The 15,057-nt window shown below is 51.4% G+C and overlaps 1 protein-coding gene across 2 annotated transcripts; it reads right to left on the reverse strand.

Annotated features, from left to right (window-relative positions):
* Window positions 1–9,017, reverse strand: REC8 (REC8 meiotic recombination protein). 2 transcript variants are annotated; one of them, XM_005666240.3, is made up of 21 exons: window positions 8,978–9,017; window positions 6,698–7,355; window positions 6,384–6,540; window positions 6,216–6,284; window positions 5,969–6,111; window positions 5,808–5,883; window positions 5,278–5,398; window positions 3,632–3,716; window positions 3,197–3,276; window positions 2,863–2,977; window positions 2,708–2,780; window positions 2,546–2,622; window positions 2,330–2,379; window positions 1,933–2,082; window positions 1,566–1,632; window positions 1,328–1,461; window positions 1,094–1,142; window positions 768–834; window positions 524–655; window positions 345–451; window positions 1–221 (listed from the first exon to the last, which is right to left on the reverse strand). In XM_005666240.3, exons 3-21 carry the CDS (start codon window positions 6,437–6,439, stop codon window positions 130–132), a joined length of 1,743 nt encoding a protein of 580 aa, XP_005666297.1. In that variant the 5' UTR covers window positions 6,440–6,540; window positions 6,698–7,355; window positions 8,978–9,017; the 3' UTR covers window positions 1–129. The 2 variants fall into 2 exon arrangements, with proteins under 2 accessions (XP_005666297.1, XP_013833646.1); XM_013978192.2 differs by lacking the exon at window positions 8,978–9,017 and having other exon boundaries at window positions 345–655; window positions 6,698–7,871.

Raw genomic sequence — 15,057 nt, forward strand, 5'->3', positions numbered from 1 at the left:
TGGAATCAAGGCAGTTTATTTTCGCTTGAACAGTAGCTGAGAGCAGGAAGGATAGAGATGCTTGTTCAGAAGTGAAGCAAGACATAGTTTACTATGTTGCCGGTTGCCTGGCAGCTTTGTAAACTGGCTCTAATGGACGTGGAATCGGGGTCCTGGCTGGATCAGGAGGCGCCCGTAGGGCTTCTCTTGTTTCACGCAAAGAATTTGCTGCGCGGCAAGCACTAGTCAAGAGCGGAGGAGAGGGCTGGTCAGAGGGAGTCCCTACAGCAGCCTCTGGCCTGTGTGCCCACTGCCCCCATCCCCTCTCCGCCCCGCCCCAGGCACACACAGGTGCCCATGCTCACCCAGGAGCAGGTAAAAGACCCGGGCAGCCATCCTGCGGGGGCTGAGAGGCGGCACCAGGCTGCTAAAGTCGGGCTCCCTGTTGGCCTGCAGCTCCAGTGCCACTGCCCTGTGGGGATTGAGAACTGTTAGCTGAGGCTCCAGCCCAGGGCCACCCCTGGAGGCACACCCTCCCCGGTACCTGTGCACGGCCTCCAGAGAGAGCAGCTCGGGCTCTGGGGGCAGCTCCATAGGAATCTCCACGGGCACCTCAGGAAGTTCAGGCACCACAGGCAATGCAGGGACCTCTGGCTGCTCTGCCTCAGCCCAGGCCCTGGGAAAACATGCAGTGGAGCAGGGAAGGTGGCAGCTGTGACAGTGACGAGCAGCAAACCCATCCTGGCTGCTTCCCTCCTGGCAGAGCTTAGGGCCGGGCTGCTGCTTACCATCGCTCTTCCGGAGGGGCGAGGCTAATGCGGGACTTCTCCTCCTCAGCCATTTCTAGGGAGATCTCTGATGGGAGGGAAAGGACCTGAGCTGGTGGCTTTGCATCTGAGCAGTTGGGACTTTGGGGGCCACCTGATTAAACTGGCTGCCAGAGCTGTGTAGTCACTTGTTAAAAGCACCCAGGAAGGCTGGGGGTTAAGGGGGGGGCCGAAGAGAATCTATGCTTCCTTATGTTAAATGCTCTGACAGCTGTCAGCAGTAGGGGTGCCAGTTTTCTGGGACAGTGGTTAGAGTGGTGTCCACTGTCCCTTCTTTGAGTGCTTACCTGATGACACCAGGAGGGGCCCGCTGGGCTCCTGGGCCTCCCTCAGGACCTGGGGATGAGAGCAAACTAAGGTACCAAGTATCAAGAAGCACCTGCACGGAGCTGCAGCGGGCCCAGCCTGGAACCAGCCTGGCCGTGACCTGGTGCCGCGGGCTCATGTGGGCAGGGGAAGGCAGCCTGCTGGGTCCCACAGGGCAGACGGGGCTCTTCAGGAAGGAGTGAGGGTGTGGTTACCTCAATGTCACTTGGAGTTTCAGCCTTTCTCCTCTCTTCCTCAAGCTCCGGGGGCAGTCTTTCCCTGAGTGCTCTCGGGGGTGGCTGGGCGCAGTGGGTCCAGAAATCCAGCAGTTCTCGGGGCAGCCGGCCAGCTGAGGACAGGGACAGTAGGGAAAGAGTTTGAGGTGTAAGGAACACCCAGAATGCTGAACAGGGCTTCAGAGGATGCCACACGCCAGCTCCCCCAACTCCTTACGGTGAGTCGGGGTTTGGAACAGCTCTGCAGGGCTCAGGATCATCCTCTCGGGAGGCTGCACCATTGGCTGCGTGGTGGAGAAGGCCAGAGGACTAGTCAGGAAGGAGCCACTGCCCTTCCTTCACCTGCAGGGTCAGGTTCCAGGGCCTTCTGACTCTTTCAGGCTTGGGCCCCTGCCTGTCCAATCTTTCCTAAAAGGCGGACTTTGAACTGGTGCCCTTGGATGTGCTGAGGGGGTCACAAAGTGGGGTATGGGCAAGTCCCCAGTGCATGCACTTGGGAACTGTTCTCAAGGCCTCCCCAGGAGCTTAGAAGGCCCAGCATGCACCTGCTCCCCTCCATCCTCTCAGAGCCTGGGTGCACTCACACACTCCCAGCAGTGGGCTCTGGGTTGCAGTTGTTCTTGGAATTTCTCCCGGGAGATCTGGGTCTCCTTGTCCCAGAATAATAACCGGCGGCGGCGACGGCGGCGAGCAGGTGGGATCTCAGGAGGTGGGGAGGCTGGGGGCCTCCTCCGCTGAGGGGAGGGCAGGAGGGTGCAATGCTCCCCATTAGGCCTTTTCCTGTTCTGGTGGACTGCAAACACCCCACACTCCCACTCCTAGAGGTGCCCATCTGGGGTGTGGGAAGGGGGCACCTTTACTAGTTTGCACAAAAGCCTATGGAAGCTAGCAGTGACCTTGGACTTCGGGAAACTAAACATGGGTGAGCGGCTCTGGGAGGGGAGAAGGAAGAGGAGGAGACTTCGAAGGGTTGCTACTCACCTCGGGGCTACGTGGTGGTGGCAGACGCAGCTCCTGTGGGGGGGTCACCTCTGCAACAAGACTCTAGGTCCTGGCTCTGCCCCACACCTTTGCCCTCAGAGCCACCCAGGAGAGAAGCTAGAGGGTCCTCCCTTCAGCAATTTGGAATATAGGGCTATTATCTGCAGCCACTATGCAGGGACCCCCAGGAAGGACCCGGGCACAGCAGGTACTCACCAGGAAGGGCCCCAGGCTCCCAGACTGCCGGCTTCAGCTCCTCAGGGGCCAGGAGCAGCTCCGCCGCCCTCTCCACTCTGGGGGGAAATGGGCAAGAGAATGAAGACACCCCTCCCAGCACTGACCCCTACCTGGCCCAGGCCCAAGGGCCCCTGCCCTTACTCTGCAAGAGCTATAGGTGAGGGCAGCGGGGCTGCAATCTCCACCTCTGGAGCCCGGGGTTCCTCCTTGAGCTCTGCAGAGAGAAGATCAGGGCTCAGAACCCAGAAGAAAACATGTGGGAACACTGCCCAGACTGCCCGAGCCAAGGGCCTGACCTTCCATCGGGGGAGGCCTTTCCAGCCGACGTTCCTCTAACAAAATGGCTTCATCTTCCTCAGCAATCAGCAGGTCCAGGTCTCGGCGGCTGACCTCTGGGAGTTCCCGTTCCCCCTGTCAGGAGAGGGGACTCAATTCCATTTCTGTTTGAGAGCGATGCCACAGGGCGGGGCCAGCCAAGGGGAGGAAGCCCATGGGTGCTCAGATGCCAGGGGCGGGGGTGGGGAAATGGAGGCAGAGAAGGGAGGACCCCGGGGGCAGAGAGAAGTCCACGCAGGGCAGCTGGGCTGTGAGAAGTGGGACTCTGGCTCTGTGGGCAGCGGGACGGCTCACCTCGACCTGCAGCATACGTATGGGCTCCACTTCCAGGAGCGTGATGGCCTCGGGAGACCGCACAGTGACCGGAATCCGCTCTGCAGGGGCAGGGAAGTCACACCAGCCCATTTCTTTGCAAGTTCACACACCCATGTGGCAGGGGAAAAGCATGGGTTCTGGAGTCAAGTCAACCTGGGTTCTAGCCAGGCCCCGGCCGGCCACTGGCAGTCTGACCCAGGACACATCACCTAACACTAAGAGCTTCACTTTCCTCGTCTGCAAAATGGGGATAAGAACTCCAATCCCCTGGGACTCTTGTGAGGCAGTGATGAGGTTATATGCATTCAGTGCCCCTCACAGGGCCTGGCTCCTAAAAGAAGCTCAAAGAGAGTTATTTCTTCAGCTAGGGACCTTCCTCTGTTTCTCATCAGAAAGCAGCCTCTGTCTGCTTACCTGGCTCTCTAAGCTCTGTAGGGACTTCAGGAAGGATCTCCTCAAGAACTTTCTCTGGGGTCACAGCCTCTAAGAGGTGTCGAAGCTTTAGGGAGGGATTGGGGACAAAAGATAGAGTTCAGCTTCAGCCCCTGCTCCCCCACCTTCACGACTTTAGTCAGACAATGTGCACGGTACCCCCTTATGCCTAATTCTGTGGCACTGACATCAGCATGCAGTGAACCCACCAAGCTGTTGGTTTCCTTTCTTCCCAAATATCTAGCCTGTGTCAGTTTGTCTGTGAAAGAAGTACTGCATCCTTTTGTCAACTGTTGTGGGGGACAGAGCAAACCAAAAGGATTCTTGATCTTAAGTGTATGATCTCAAGGAGTCCCCGTTGTGGCTCACCAGAAACAAATCTGACTGGTATCTAGGAGGACGCAGGTTCCCTGGCCTCACTCAGTGGGTTAAGGATCTGGCATTGCCGTGAGCTGTGGTGTAGGTTGCAGATGCGGCTTGGATCCCACATTGCTATGGCTGTGATGTAGGCTGGCAGCTGCAGCTCCAATTTGACCTCTAGCCTGGGAACTTCCATATGCCGGGGGTGTGGCCCTAAAAGACAAAAAAAAAAAAAGAAGAAGAAAAAGCGTATGGTTTAGTGGGAGAGGAGTTTTGTTATGACCCCAGCAAGAGTCAACACAAATGATGCTGAACACTTGAAACACTTGAAACTAATACATTTTAAATCAACTATAATTCAATAAATTTTTAAATTAATTTGTTCTTCAAAATAAATAAACACAAAGGATAAAACACAGGTGATATGTAAGTTCCAGAACAACATTTGGTTCTGGCCAGGTGTGGGATAAAGGCTTCATGTAGGCATTCCCATCATGGTGTAGCAGAAACAAATCTGACTAGCATCCATGAGAATGCAGGTTCAATCCCTGGCCTCACTCAGTGGGTTAAGGATCCGGCGTTGCCATGAGCTGTGGTATAGGTCGCAGACGTGGCCTGGATATGGTATGGCTGTGGCATAGGCTGGCAGCTACAGCTCCAATTCAACCCCTAGCCTGGGAACCTCCATATGCTGCAGGTGCAGCCCTAAAAACAAAATAAAACAAAAAAGACTTCATGTAAAAGAGTAGCATTTGAGCAAGGTTTGTAAGAAAACAAAGAGTGACCATTATGGGCTAGAGAAACAGTACAAAGAAGGGAATGTGGCATCTTTGTGGCAAATGGGCCAGGCTGGTGTCTGGGAGACAAAGATGCCCAGGGGATGCACTGAGAGGCATCTGGGATGGCTGCCTCTGGACCAGGATGGAAAGCCTTAAATGTTAGTATTCTGTTTGCAGTGAGGAGCCGCTGGAGGTGTCTTTGAAGGAGGGGAGTTAACACTGTATAAGTGGTAGGGGTGTTAGGAATGGATGGACAAAGACGTGGGTAGGGAAACCCAATGCTGAGGCACACTGAGCGCCTGGATTAAGGCCTTGACTCTTGGAACAGTGTGGAGACAGTGGAGATAAGGGCTGCCTCTAGGTTGGTCCTGAATAGATAAGTGCATCACGCTTGTCTGGATGGGTCTGCACTGACTGCAGCAAGCTCCTGCCCTCCCCTGTGCACTGTCAACTCATCAGTCCAAGGTGCCCCAGGGGAATGAGACCTACCTGAGGGATATCGAAGGGACTGGGCAATCTGGGTTCCTCAGACATCATCCCAAAAAAGGGATCTGGAGCATCTTCCAGAGTCTCCATTATGGCCAGATGGTTAGGAAGAAGCAGGCTAGGTCTGAGGGGGAATGTGGGGTGTCAAGGGCTGAGGCTGGGAGTTCCCATTGTGGCTCAGCCGTTAAAGAATCTGACTAGCATCCATGAGGACGCAGGTTCGATCCCTGGCTTTGCTCAGTGGGTTAAGGATCTGGCATTGCTGTGAGCTGTGGTGTAGTTCGCAGATATCTCTTGGATCCTGCATTGCTGTGGCTGTAGCATAGGCTGGCAGCTACAGCTCTGATTCAAGCCCTAACCTGGGAACCTCTGTATGCCGTGGGTGCAGCCCTAAAAAGCAAAAAATAAAAAAAAATTAATAAATTAAAAAAAAATTTTTTTTAAAAAGGGGATTGAGGCTGAAATGGGCTGAGGCCAAGCAGGGAGGTTTGCCAGCAAAGGCCGGATGGTCCTAGTCCCAGGGGCACACTCACAGGTCAGTCTCCACCATGTCTATGCGGATCTGCAGCTGGGCGCGGTGCAGGCGCTCCAGAATATGCTGGATATCATCTGTGGGCAGGAAGGATAAGGCAGAGAACCTGCCCAGGCCAGGGCCACGCAGCTCTGCCCCACCTCAGAACCTTCCTGGCCTTACCTACGAGGTACTGGCACTGTTGAAAGTAGACCCGGATGATGCCGATCTGGAGCTGAGCTGAGAGGTATAGGGAGAAGCGGGGCCGCGGCAGACCAGGCAGCGGGGGCTGCACCCGTACCAGCACATAATTGAGGATTTCCTCGCTGGGGGAACAACGTGCCCCGATCGCCGCTATGCCAAAGACCAGCCCAATCCATCCCCTAACCCACTCGGGCCCCAGGCCGCTCTTCCCTTTTCTGGGCCTTACCAGGTCTTCTCCACATTCACCTTCAGGTATTCACGCTTCACCAACCGGGTGCCGCGCGTCGCCGCAAGCCTGGAAAGAGGGTGGGGGGATGGTTGGAGGGGGAGCCCTCAGCCTGGGATCCGTGGGGGCCCCTCCCGGCCAGCCCTGCCTGCCCTGGTCTGCCCTTACCAGATGGTGGCGAAGCAGCCAGTGTGGCGCTGAAGCACGCTGGGGTAGTAGAACATGGTCCCTCCGAGGTCTCACCCTCGTCTCCACCACTCTTCCGTTCGGATCTCAATCCGAATTCTTCAGGACACAGGGTTTCCCAACAGCATTAGAGAGAAGGCTGTGAACAGGTGGTGCGGAGGGTGGACCCAGAATGCCAAATAAATGAACTGATAAACGACTAAAGGGATAAGGAAATGAAGACGCAAACACTGGCGTAGGGTCTCCCTCTCCGCGGGCCCGAAGCGGGTCACGCCACATGGGTGCTTTGAACTTACTGGAGACTTCTGGGTTGGGTTCCGGGTTGGAGATTCAGAACTCCGTGATGGGAGGCCTGGGGTGCAATCCAGACCAGGGTCCAAGGGAGATCGGGTGTCCTCCGGCCTCTGCACACCTTTGGTCCCGTCGGTGCCAGCCGGGTCCCCCTCCCGCAGGGTTAGATCCCGCCGCAGGGAGCGCGTGCTCGGGTGTTTTGTCCTTCGCTCCTCATTAGACGGCAGCAGCTCCGGGAACAGCCAATGGAAAACAGGGTTAGCTTGGGGGCGCTAGTTCCAGGCCACCAAGCAGCCCGCCCACTTGGGTTCAAGGCAACAGGGGTCTCCCGAGGCAGATAGCTAACCAATGGGAAGAACCCTGGGGGTGGTGGGGCCATTGTGAGATGTCCCGACCAATGGGCTCTCGTCCTCACCTTGGTAACAGGGATTCCTTGGAGGCGCTTCTCCGCTGACGAATGAGCGAGGAGCAAATCCCAGCCTCTGCCTGCAGGGAGCCTGGCAACGAGGGCGCCTTTACAAATCCAGGAGGTGAGGTCATGCCCGGGGCAACCGCCAGGTCCTGGCACCCTGACCTGCAGTTAGATGTTGCCTCTTTCCCCAAATCTCACCGAATAGCAATTGGTTGGTCCACCTTTGTGCCCAGCCTAGGGCCTGTAATGAGCTGGGGAGGTGGAAAGGGTGTGAGTTGGCCTTGGAGCTGCCACGGATCAATGGGAAAGAAATCAGATCCCGCAGGAAGCAGTGAGAGGACTGGCCCGTCGTTTCCTAAGCTTGAACAGTTTAGGTTGTGGACATTCTTCACCTGGTTGTTTTGCAGTGTGAACGTTCTCCTGGTTGAGACTTTTAAAGTTTTGTTGGAGGCAGGGCATACTTCTCAGCATACAAAAATCATTTGTTTCAGACAGTTCTTTGTGTAATATAAGCTATATGGTTGTAGTTACGAATATCCCTTTTCCCACACCTCCTGCCTTTACACAGTCATTTCTTTAGCTAGAATGCCCTCCCCAGGCTTGACTCCAGGGCACGCTTCTGCTTCTTTAATACTCAGCACTTCTTAACACAAAAATAAAATGGCTTAAAGACTTAAATATAAGACATAATGCCATAAAACTCCTAGAAGAGAATACAGGCAAAACATTCTCTGACATTAATCACAGCAATATTTTCTTTTGTTTTTTTTTTGGGGGGGGTGGTCTTTTGTCTTTTTAGGGCCACACCTATAGCATATGGAAGTTCCCAGGCTAGGAAAGTTTCCAATTGGAGCTACCGCTGCTGGTCTACGCCACAGCCACAGAAACGCACGTCTGCGACCTACACCACAGCTCATGGCAACGCCGGATCCTTAACCCACTGAGAGAGGCCAGGGGTCGATCCTGCAACCTCATGGTTCCTAGTTGGATTTGTTAACCACTGAGCTACGACGGGAACTCCACGGCAATATTTTCTTAAGGCAGTCTCCCAAAGCAAAAGAAATAAAACACAAATAAATAAATGGGACCTAACGAAACACAAATAGTAGATGCAAACTATCGTTGGGGTGAATAAGCAATGAGACACCTGGTGTATTGCACAGGGAACTGTATCTAATCACTTGTGATGGCACATGGTGGAGGATAGTGTGAAAAAAAGAATGTGTATATATATTCTTGCTCAGCAAAGTAAACCATAAACAAAAGGAAAAGACAACCTGTAGACTGAGGGGCAATATTTGCTAATGATGCAAATGACAAGGCCTTAATTTCCAAAATACAAAAACAGTTCATACAGTTCAATATCAAAAAAACAATCACCCAATCAAAAAATGGGCAGGAGTTCCCCGGTGGCCTAGCTGTTTAAGATAAGGCATTGTCACTGCTGTGGCTCAGGTCAATCCAATCCCTGACAGAGGAACACCCACACATTGCAGGTGTGGCAAAGTTGGGGGGGTGGGGGCAGAAGACCTAAAGACCTAAAGAGCCACTCAGAGTTCCTACTGTAGCACAGTGGGATTTGCAGTGTCTCTGCAGCTCTAGGACATAGGTTCAATCCCCAGCCTGGCACAGTGCCTTAAAAGATCCAGAGTTGCCACAGCTGTGGTGGAGGTCACAGCAGTGGCTTGGATTTGATGCCTGACCTGGCAACTCCATACACCAGAGGGTGGCCAAAAAGAGAGAAAAAAAAAGACATTTCTCCAAATAAGACATACTGATGGCCAATAGGCACATGAGAGTATGTTTAACACTGCTAATTGTTAGAGAAACGAAAATATGCAAATAAAAATTACAATGTCATATCGTATCATACCAGTCAGAATGGCCATCATCAAACAGTCTAGGAATTCCCATTGTGGCTCAGTGGTTAATAAATCCCACTAGGTGCAGTGGTTAACGAATCCGACTAGGAACCATGAGGTTGCGGGTTCGGTCCCTGCCCTTGCTCAGTGGGTTAACGATCCGGCGTTGCCGTGAGCTGTGGTGTAGGTTGCAGACTCGGCTCGGATCCTACGTTGCTGTGCCTCTGGCGTAGGCCGGTGGCTACAGCTCCGATTCAACCCCTAGCCTGGGAACTTCCATATGCCGCGGGAGCAGCCCAAGAAATAGCAACAACAACAACAACAACAACAAAAGACAAAAAGACAAAAGACAAAAATAAATAAATAAATAAATAAATCCCACTAGGAACCATGAGGTTGAGGGTTCGATCCCTGGTCTTGTTCAGTGGGTTAAGGATCCAGTGTTGCCGTGAACTGTGGTGTAGGTTGCAGATGCGGCTCAGATCCCAAGTTGCTGTGGCTTTGGCATAGGCTGGCGGCTACAGCTCCGATTGGACCTCTAGCCTAGGGAGCGGCCCTAGAAAAGGCAAAAAGACAAAAAAAAAAAAAAAATAAAACAGTCTACAAATCATAAATGCTGGAGAAGGTATGGAGAGAAGAGAACTCTCCTACACTGTTGGTGAGTATGAAAATTTGTACAGCCACTATGGGGAATAGTATGGAGGTGCCTTAAAAAACTAAATATAGAGCTACCATATGATCCAGCAATCCTATTCCTGGGTATATATATCTGGAAGAAATGAATACTCATTCTAAAAGACACATTCACTTAAATTTTCATAGCATTACTTGCAACAGCCAAAACATGGACGCAACCTAAGTATCCATCAAGAAATTCATGAGTAGGAGTTACTACCATGGCTTAAGTGCATTAAGAATCCAACTGCAGGCGTTCCCAATGTGGCTCAGCCAGAAAAGAATCTGACTAGCATCCGTGAGGACGCAGGTTTGATCCCTGGCCTCACTCAGCAGGTTAAGGATCCAGCATTGCTTTGCGCTGCAGTGTAGGCTGCAGATGAGGCTCGGATCTAGCGGCATTGCTGTGGCTATAGTGTAGGCTGGCTGCTACAGCTCTGATTTGAACCCTAGCCTGGGAACCTCTATATGCTGAGGTATGGCCTTGAAAAAAAAAAAAAATAGGAATCTGACTGCAGTGGCTTGGGTTTCTGCAGAGGTGTAGGTTCAATCCCTGGCCTGGTGCAGTGGGTTAAAGGAGCCAGAACTGCTGCACCATGAAGCTGTAGCTCAAATCCAATCCCTGGTCCAGGAACGTCCATATGCTGCAGGTGCCACTGTGAAAAATACATTTAAAATTAAAAAAAAAAAAAAAGAGAGATGCATGAGTAAAAAAGACTCACAGACCACAGATATAGGAAACAAACTTACGGGAGTTCCCTTTGTGGTGCAATGGAAACGAATCTGACTAGTATCCATGAGGATGTGGGTTCGATCCCTGGCCTCGCTCAGTGGGTTGGGGATCCGGCATTGCTGTGAGCTGTGGTATAGGCCAGCAGCTGTAGCTCCAACTTGACCCCTAGTCCAGGATCTTCCAGATGCCGAGGGTGCAACCCTAAAAAGCAAAACCAGCAAACAAACAAAAAAAACCAAAACCAAACCAAAACAAAACAAACTTATGGTTACAAAAGCAGAAAGAGGAGGGAGGGAAAATTAAGATATACTGTATGGCAAAGGGAACCATATTCTCTATCTTATATATATCTGCCTATAGTGGAAAAGAATCTGAAAAAGTATGGGAGTTCCTATCATGGTGCAGTGGAAACAAATCCGACTAGGAACCAGGAGGTTGTAGGTTCAATCCCTGGCCTTGCTCAGTGGGTTAGGGATCTGGCGTTGCCGTGAGCTACACAGTCACAGATGCAGCTTGGATCTAGTGTTGCTGTGGCTGTGGCATAGGTTGGCAGCTGTAGCTCCGATTAGACCCCTAGCCTGAGAACTTCCACATGCTGTGAATGCAGCTCTAAAAAAAAAAAAAAGAGAGAATCTGAAAAAATATGTATATGTAACTGAATCACTTTACTGTAAACCCGAAATTCACACATTATAAACCAATATATCAATTTAAAAAATAGAGCAATTTAAAAAATTTAATTGATTTATAGATCAATTAAAAAAAAAAAGACTTGGGGAGTTCCCGTTGTGGGGCAGCAGAAATGAATCCGACTAGGAACCATGAGGTTTTCAAGATTGATCCTTGGCCTCGTTCAGTGGGTTAAGGATCCAGTGTTGCTATGAGCTGTGATGTAGGTTGCACAGGTGGCTCGGATCTAGCATTTCTGTGGCTCTGGCGTAGGCTGGCAGCTACAGCTATGATTAGCCCCCTAGCCTGGGAACCTCCTAAAAGGACAAAAGACAAAAATAAATAAATTAATTAAAATAAAATAAAATAAAATAAAGACTTGGCTCTTACTGCAGCTGACTTTTCTTTTTTTTTTTTTTTGGCTGTACCCCACAGCATATGGACGTTCCCAGGCCAGGGATCAACTCTGAGCCACAGCTGTGACCTACACCACAGCTCTAACAATGCTGGATCCTTAATCCTATAGTGCCATGGCAGGAACTTCCTGAACTGCCTCTATTTTGTTCCTTCATTTGGGGAACTCTTGGGATTGGAGTCTTTTTTTTTTTTTTTTTTTGTCTTTTTTGCTATTTCTAGGGCCGCTTCTGTGGCATATCAAGGTTCCCAGGCTAAGGGTCGAATCAGAGCTGTAGCCGTCGGCCTACACCAGAGCCACAGCAACGTGGGATCCGAGCCGCATCTGCAACCTACACCGCAGCTCACGGCAACGCTGGATCAATCCTTAACCCACTGAGCAAGGCCAGGGATCAAACCCTCAACCTCATGGTTTCTAGTCGGATTCGCTAACCACTGAGCCACAATGGGAACTCCTGGGGTCTTGTTTTTTACCATATGTACCTGAACTTAGCTCAGCAAATATTTGGCAGATGAATGCACTATTGCCCTTTAACGGGATTTCAAAATCTAGTCCAAGCCTTGCCTTTACAGATGAGAGAACAGAGGCCCGCATAGACTGTTTCTCCCAGACTACATCGTTCCTTAGTGGCAGCCTGTGGAAACTCTGCTCTTTAGAATTCCAGTGTTCCCAATCTGTATTCCAGGGTGCTTGGCTAAATTGGCTTCTACATGACACTTAAAAATTGTTTCCATCATGGAGTTCCTGTCGTGGCTCAGCAGAAATGAATCTGACTAACATCCATGAGGACGCAGGTTCAATCTCTGGCCTCGCTCAGTGAGTTAGGGATCTGGTGTTGCCACGAGCTGTGGTCTATGTCACAGATGCGGCTCAGGTCCCACGTTGCTGTGGTTGTGGCATAGGCCTACAGGTCCAATTCGACCGCTAGCATGAGAACCTCCACATGCCGTGGGTACAGCCCTAAAAAGACAAAAAAAAAAAAAAAAAAAGTTTCCATCACTATACATATACTGTCAGTGTTCACAATGGGCACACATATGATAAGCTCGGGGGACTTGCCCTTAAGGTGCTTAGAACCTAGTTTAAGAGATAAAGGACATAGGAATTGGTTCATTCATCTATTCATTCATTCAACAAGTATTTATTACCTGCTTACTATGTGCCAGGCATTTCTCTAGGCACTGAGAATATAGCCATGAACAAAACGAGTCCCCGTTCTCAAGGAGTAGAGAAGGAGTGATGATGAACAAGTAGACAAATAGAAATGTGCAAAATGGTAATCAGTGCCTTGAAGAAAAACGAGGCAGCGTATAGAGAGTAAAGCAACGGATACTATTTAGGTTACGCAAGGAAGCCCTCTTGGAAGAGAGGGGGCAAGCCACGTGCTTACCTGAGGAAGAGGGTTCTAGACAAAAGAATTAGCAAGTGCAAAGGTCCTGAGGCAGAAATGTGTTTGGTGGATTCAGGGAGTCTAGAGCAGAGTGACTGAGAAGAATGGGAAAGGGTGAGGTTAGAAAGGAGGATAGGAGAGCTCCCATCGTGGTGCAGCAGAAACCAACCTGACTAGGAACCATGAGGTTGCAGGTTCAATCCCTGGCCTCTCTCAGTGGGTTAAAGATCTGGCGTTGCTGTGGCTGTGGTGTAGGCCAGTGTCTACAGGTCCAATTCAAACTCTAGCCTAGGAGCCTCCATATGCTTCAGGTGAGGCCCTAAAAAGAAAAAAAAAAAAAAGAGAAAGAGAGAGAGAGGAGGATAGGGGCTAGAGCACCTTGGAGGCCATTGTAAGGATGTGGGCTTTTATCCTGAGCAAACTGAAAGCCAATGGAGGGAGTTCCCTGGTGGCCTAATAGTTTAGGATTCAGCATTTTCTCCACTTGTGGCCTGAGTTCAACCCTTTATCTGGGAACTGAGATCTCACATCAAGTCCATGGAATTCCCATCGTGGCGCAGTGGTTAACAAATCTGACTAGGAACCATGAGGTTGCAGGTTCGATCTCTGGCCTCGCTCAGTGGGTTAATGATCCGGTGTTGCCGCGAGCTGTGGTGTAGGTCGCAGACATGGCCCGGATCCCACGTGGCTGCGGCTCTGGAGGAGGCCGGTGGCTACAGCTCCAATTCAACCCCTAGCCTGGGAACCTCCATATGCCGCGAGAGCATCCCTAGAAAAGGCAAAAAAAAAAAAAAAAAAAAAAAAAAAAAAAAAAAGGACATCAAGTCCGGCCTGCCTCAGCCAAAAAAGGAGAAAGCCAAAGGAGGGTTTTGAGCAGAGGAATGACGTGATGAGATTTAGTTGTTAAGAGGATCTTTTCTAGGTTGACAATAGGCTGAAAGTGGACAAGATGTGGAAGGAAGCAGAAAGAAGAGGCGTGAGAGATGATGGTGGTTGAACCAGTGCTGGCGAGGGAAGCAGAGGTCAGATTCCGGATAGATTTTGATTTCGGATTTGCTGATGGGCTAGAGATGGGGTATGAGAGAAAACGGAAGGAAGGGTGGCCTGGAGAAGGTCCAGGAGGGATCTCAGGCACGGTGGGGCTTCCTGTGCACTCAGTACCTGATTTCCTCATGGCCGGTGCAGACGCCTGCCTGGGCTCTTGCCTTCTATGGAGGACGATGGACAAGACTGAGGACAAGGAAGGTCCAAGGAGGCAGAAAGTCTCCAAAGCAGCGCTGAAGTTTGTCAAGGGAGACAGTAAGAAATTCCTCGAGAACCTAGACATCTAGATTTGAGCACGGAGGTGAGCCACTCACAGCTTCTAAAAGTGACATGACAGGAAGGAGGTCTGGGAGGCCCTTGCTCCATTGATGTGTTGTAACATCCAGGAAGGGGAAGTTGGCGGCCATGGCAGTTGGGTACTCGGTGAACTGGTCTGGTGGAGGTGAGGGTACAGAGCAGTGGGAGGGCAGGTGGCTTGTGAAGAATGTCCAGGTTGGCGGCAAGATAAACACGGGGTGAGGGAGAGAGGTGTCGGTGGGTTTGGACCCCTCAGATCCCAGCAGGCAGATGTTGGTGACACGGCAGCCCAGGCCGGGTTGTCTGCTGGGGGGCTCAGGCAGAAGGAGGGGACCAGTTTGGGAGCGGTCCTGGTTTCCTCCCGTGCCAGGCCCCAGGGCTCGAGCTCATAGTTTTAGGTCTGTTCACTGAGACCTCCAGGCCGAGGCTGAATCAAAGGCCTCTAGCCAAGGGCTGTGGAGCCCAGATTTTCTCTTGTGAAGGTGACTCCTGCGGCTGTAGGCTCAAGTGCCCTCTTGGTGGCTGACCCCAACTCGGTTCTGTAGGCTCAGTGTGGCTGGCCCTAATCCTAATTGCCTAGGGGTACAGAGAGCCAGGCCCAGGACCCAAAGAGCCCAGACAGTTGCCAGGCCCTGAGGGTGGAGGAGAGCAAGAGGTCAGCAGGAAGAGAACCTGAGCCCCTGCTCACAGGTTCCAGGTCCATCCCCTGGCTGGGACCCTGCTATCGTCTTCTCTCAACAAAGCCGATGCTGATTCCTTTCAATAAAATTTTATTTTAAACCCTTAACGAGGATCTAGGAAGAAAATATAAAGTGCTGGGCTTTGGGGTTGGGGGCAGCGTGAAAGGCCATTTTACGTGCCTAGTTTA

Source organism: Sus scrofa, chromosome 7 (assembly GCF_000003025.6).
Source record: "Sus scrofa isolate TJ Tabasco breed Duroc chromosome 7, Sscrofa11.1, whole genome shotgun sequence".
Taxonomy (NCBI): Eukaryota; Metazoa; Chordata; class Mammalia; order Artiodactyla; family Suidae; genus Sus; species Sus scrofa.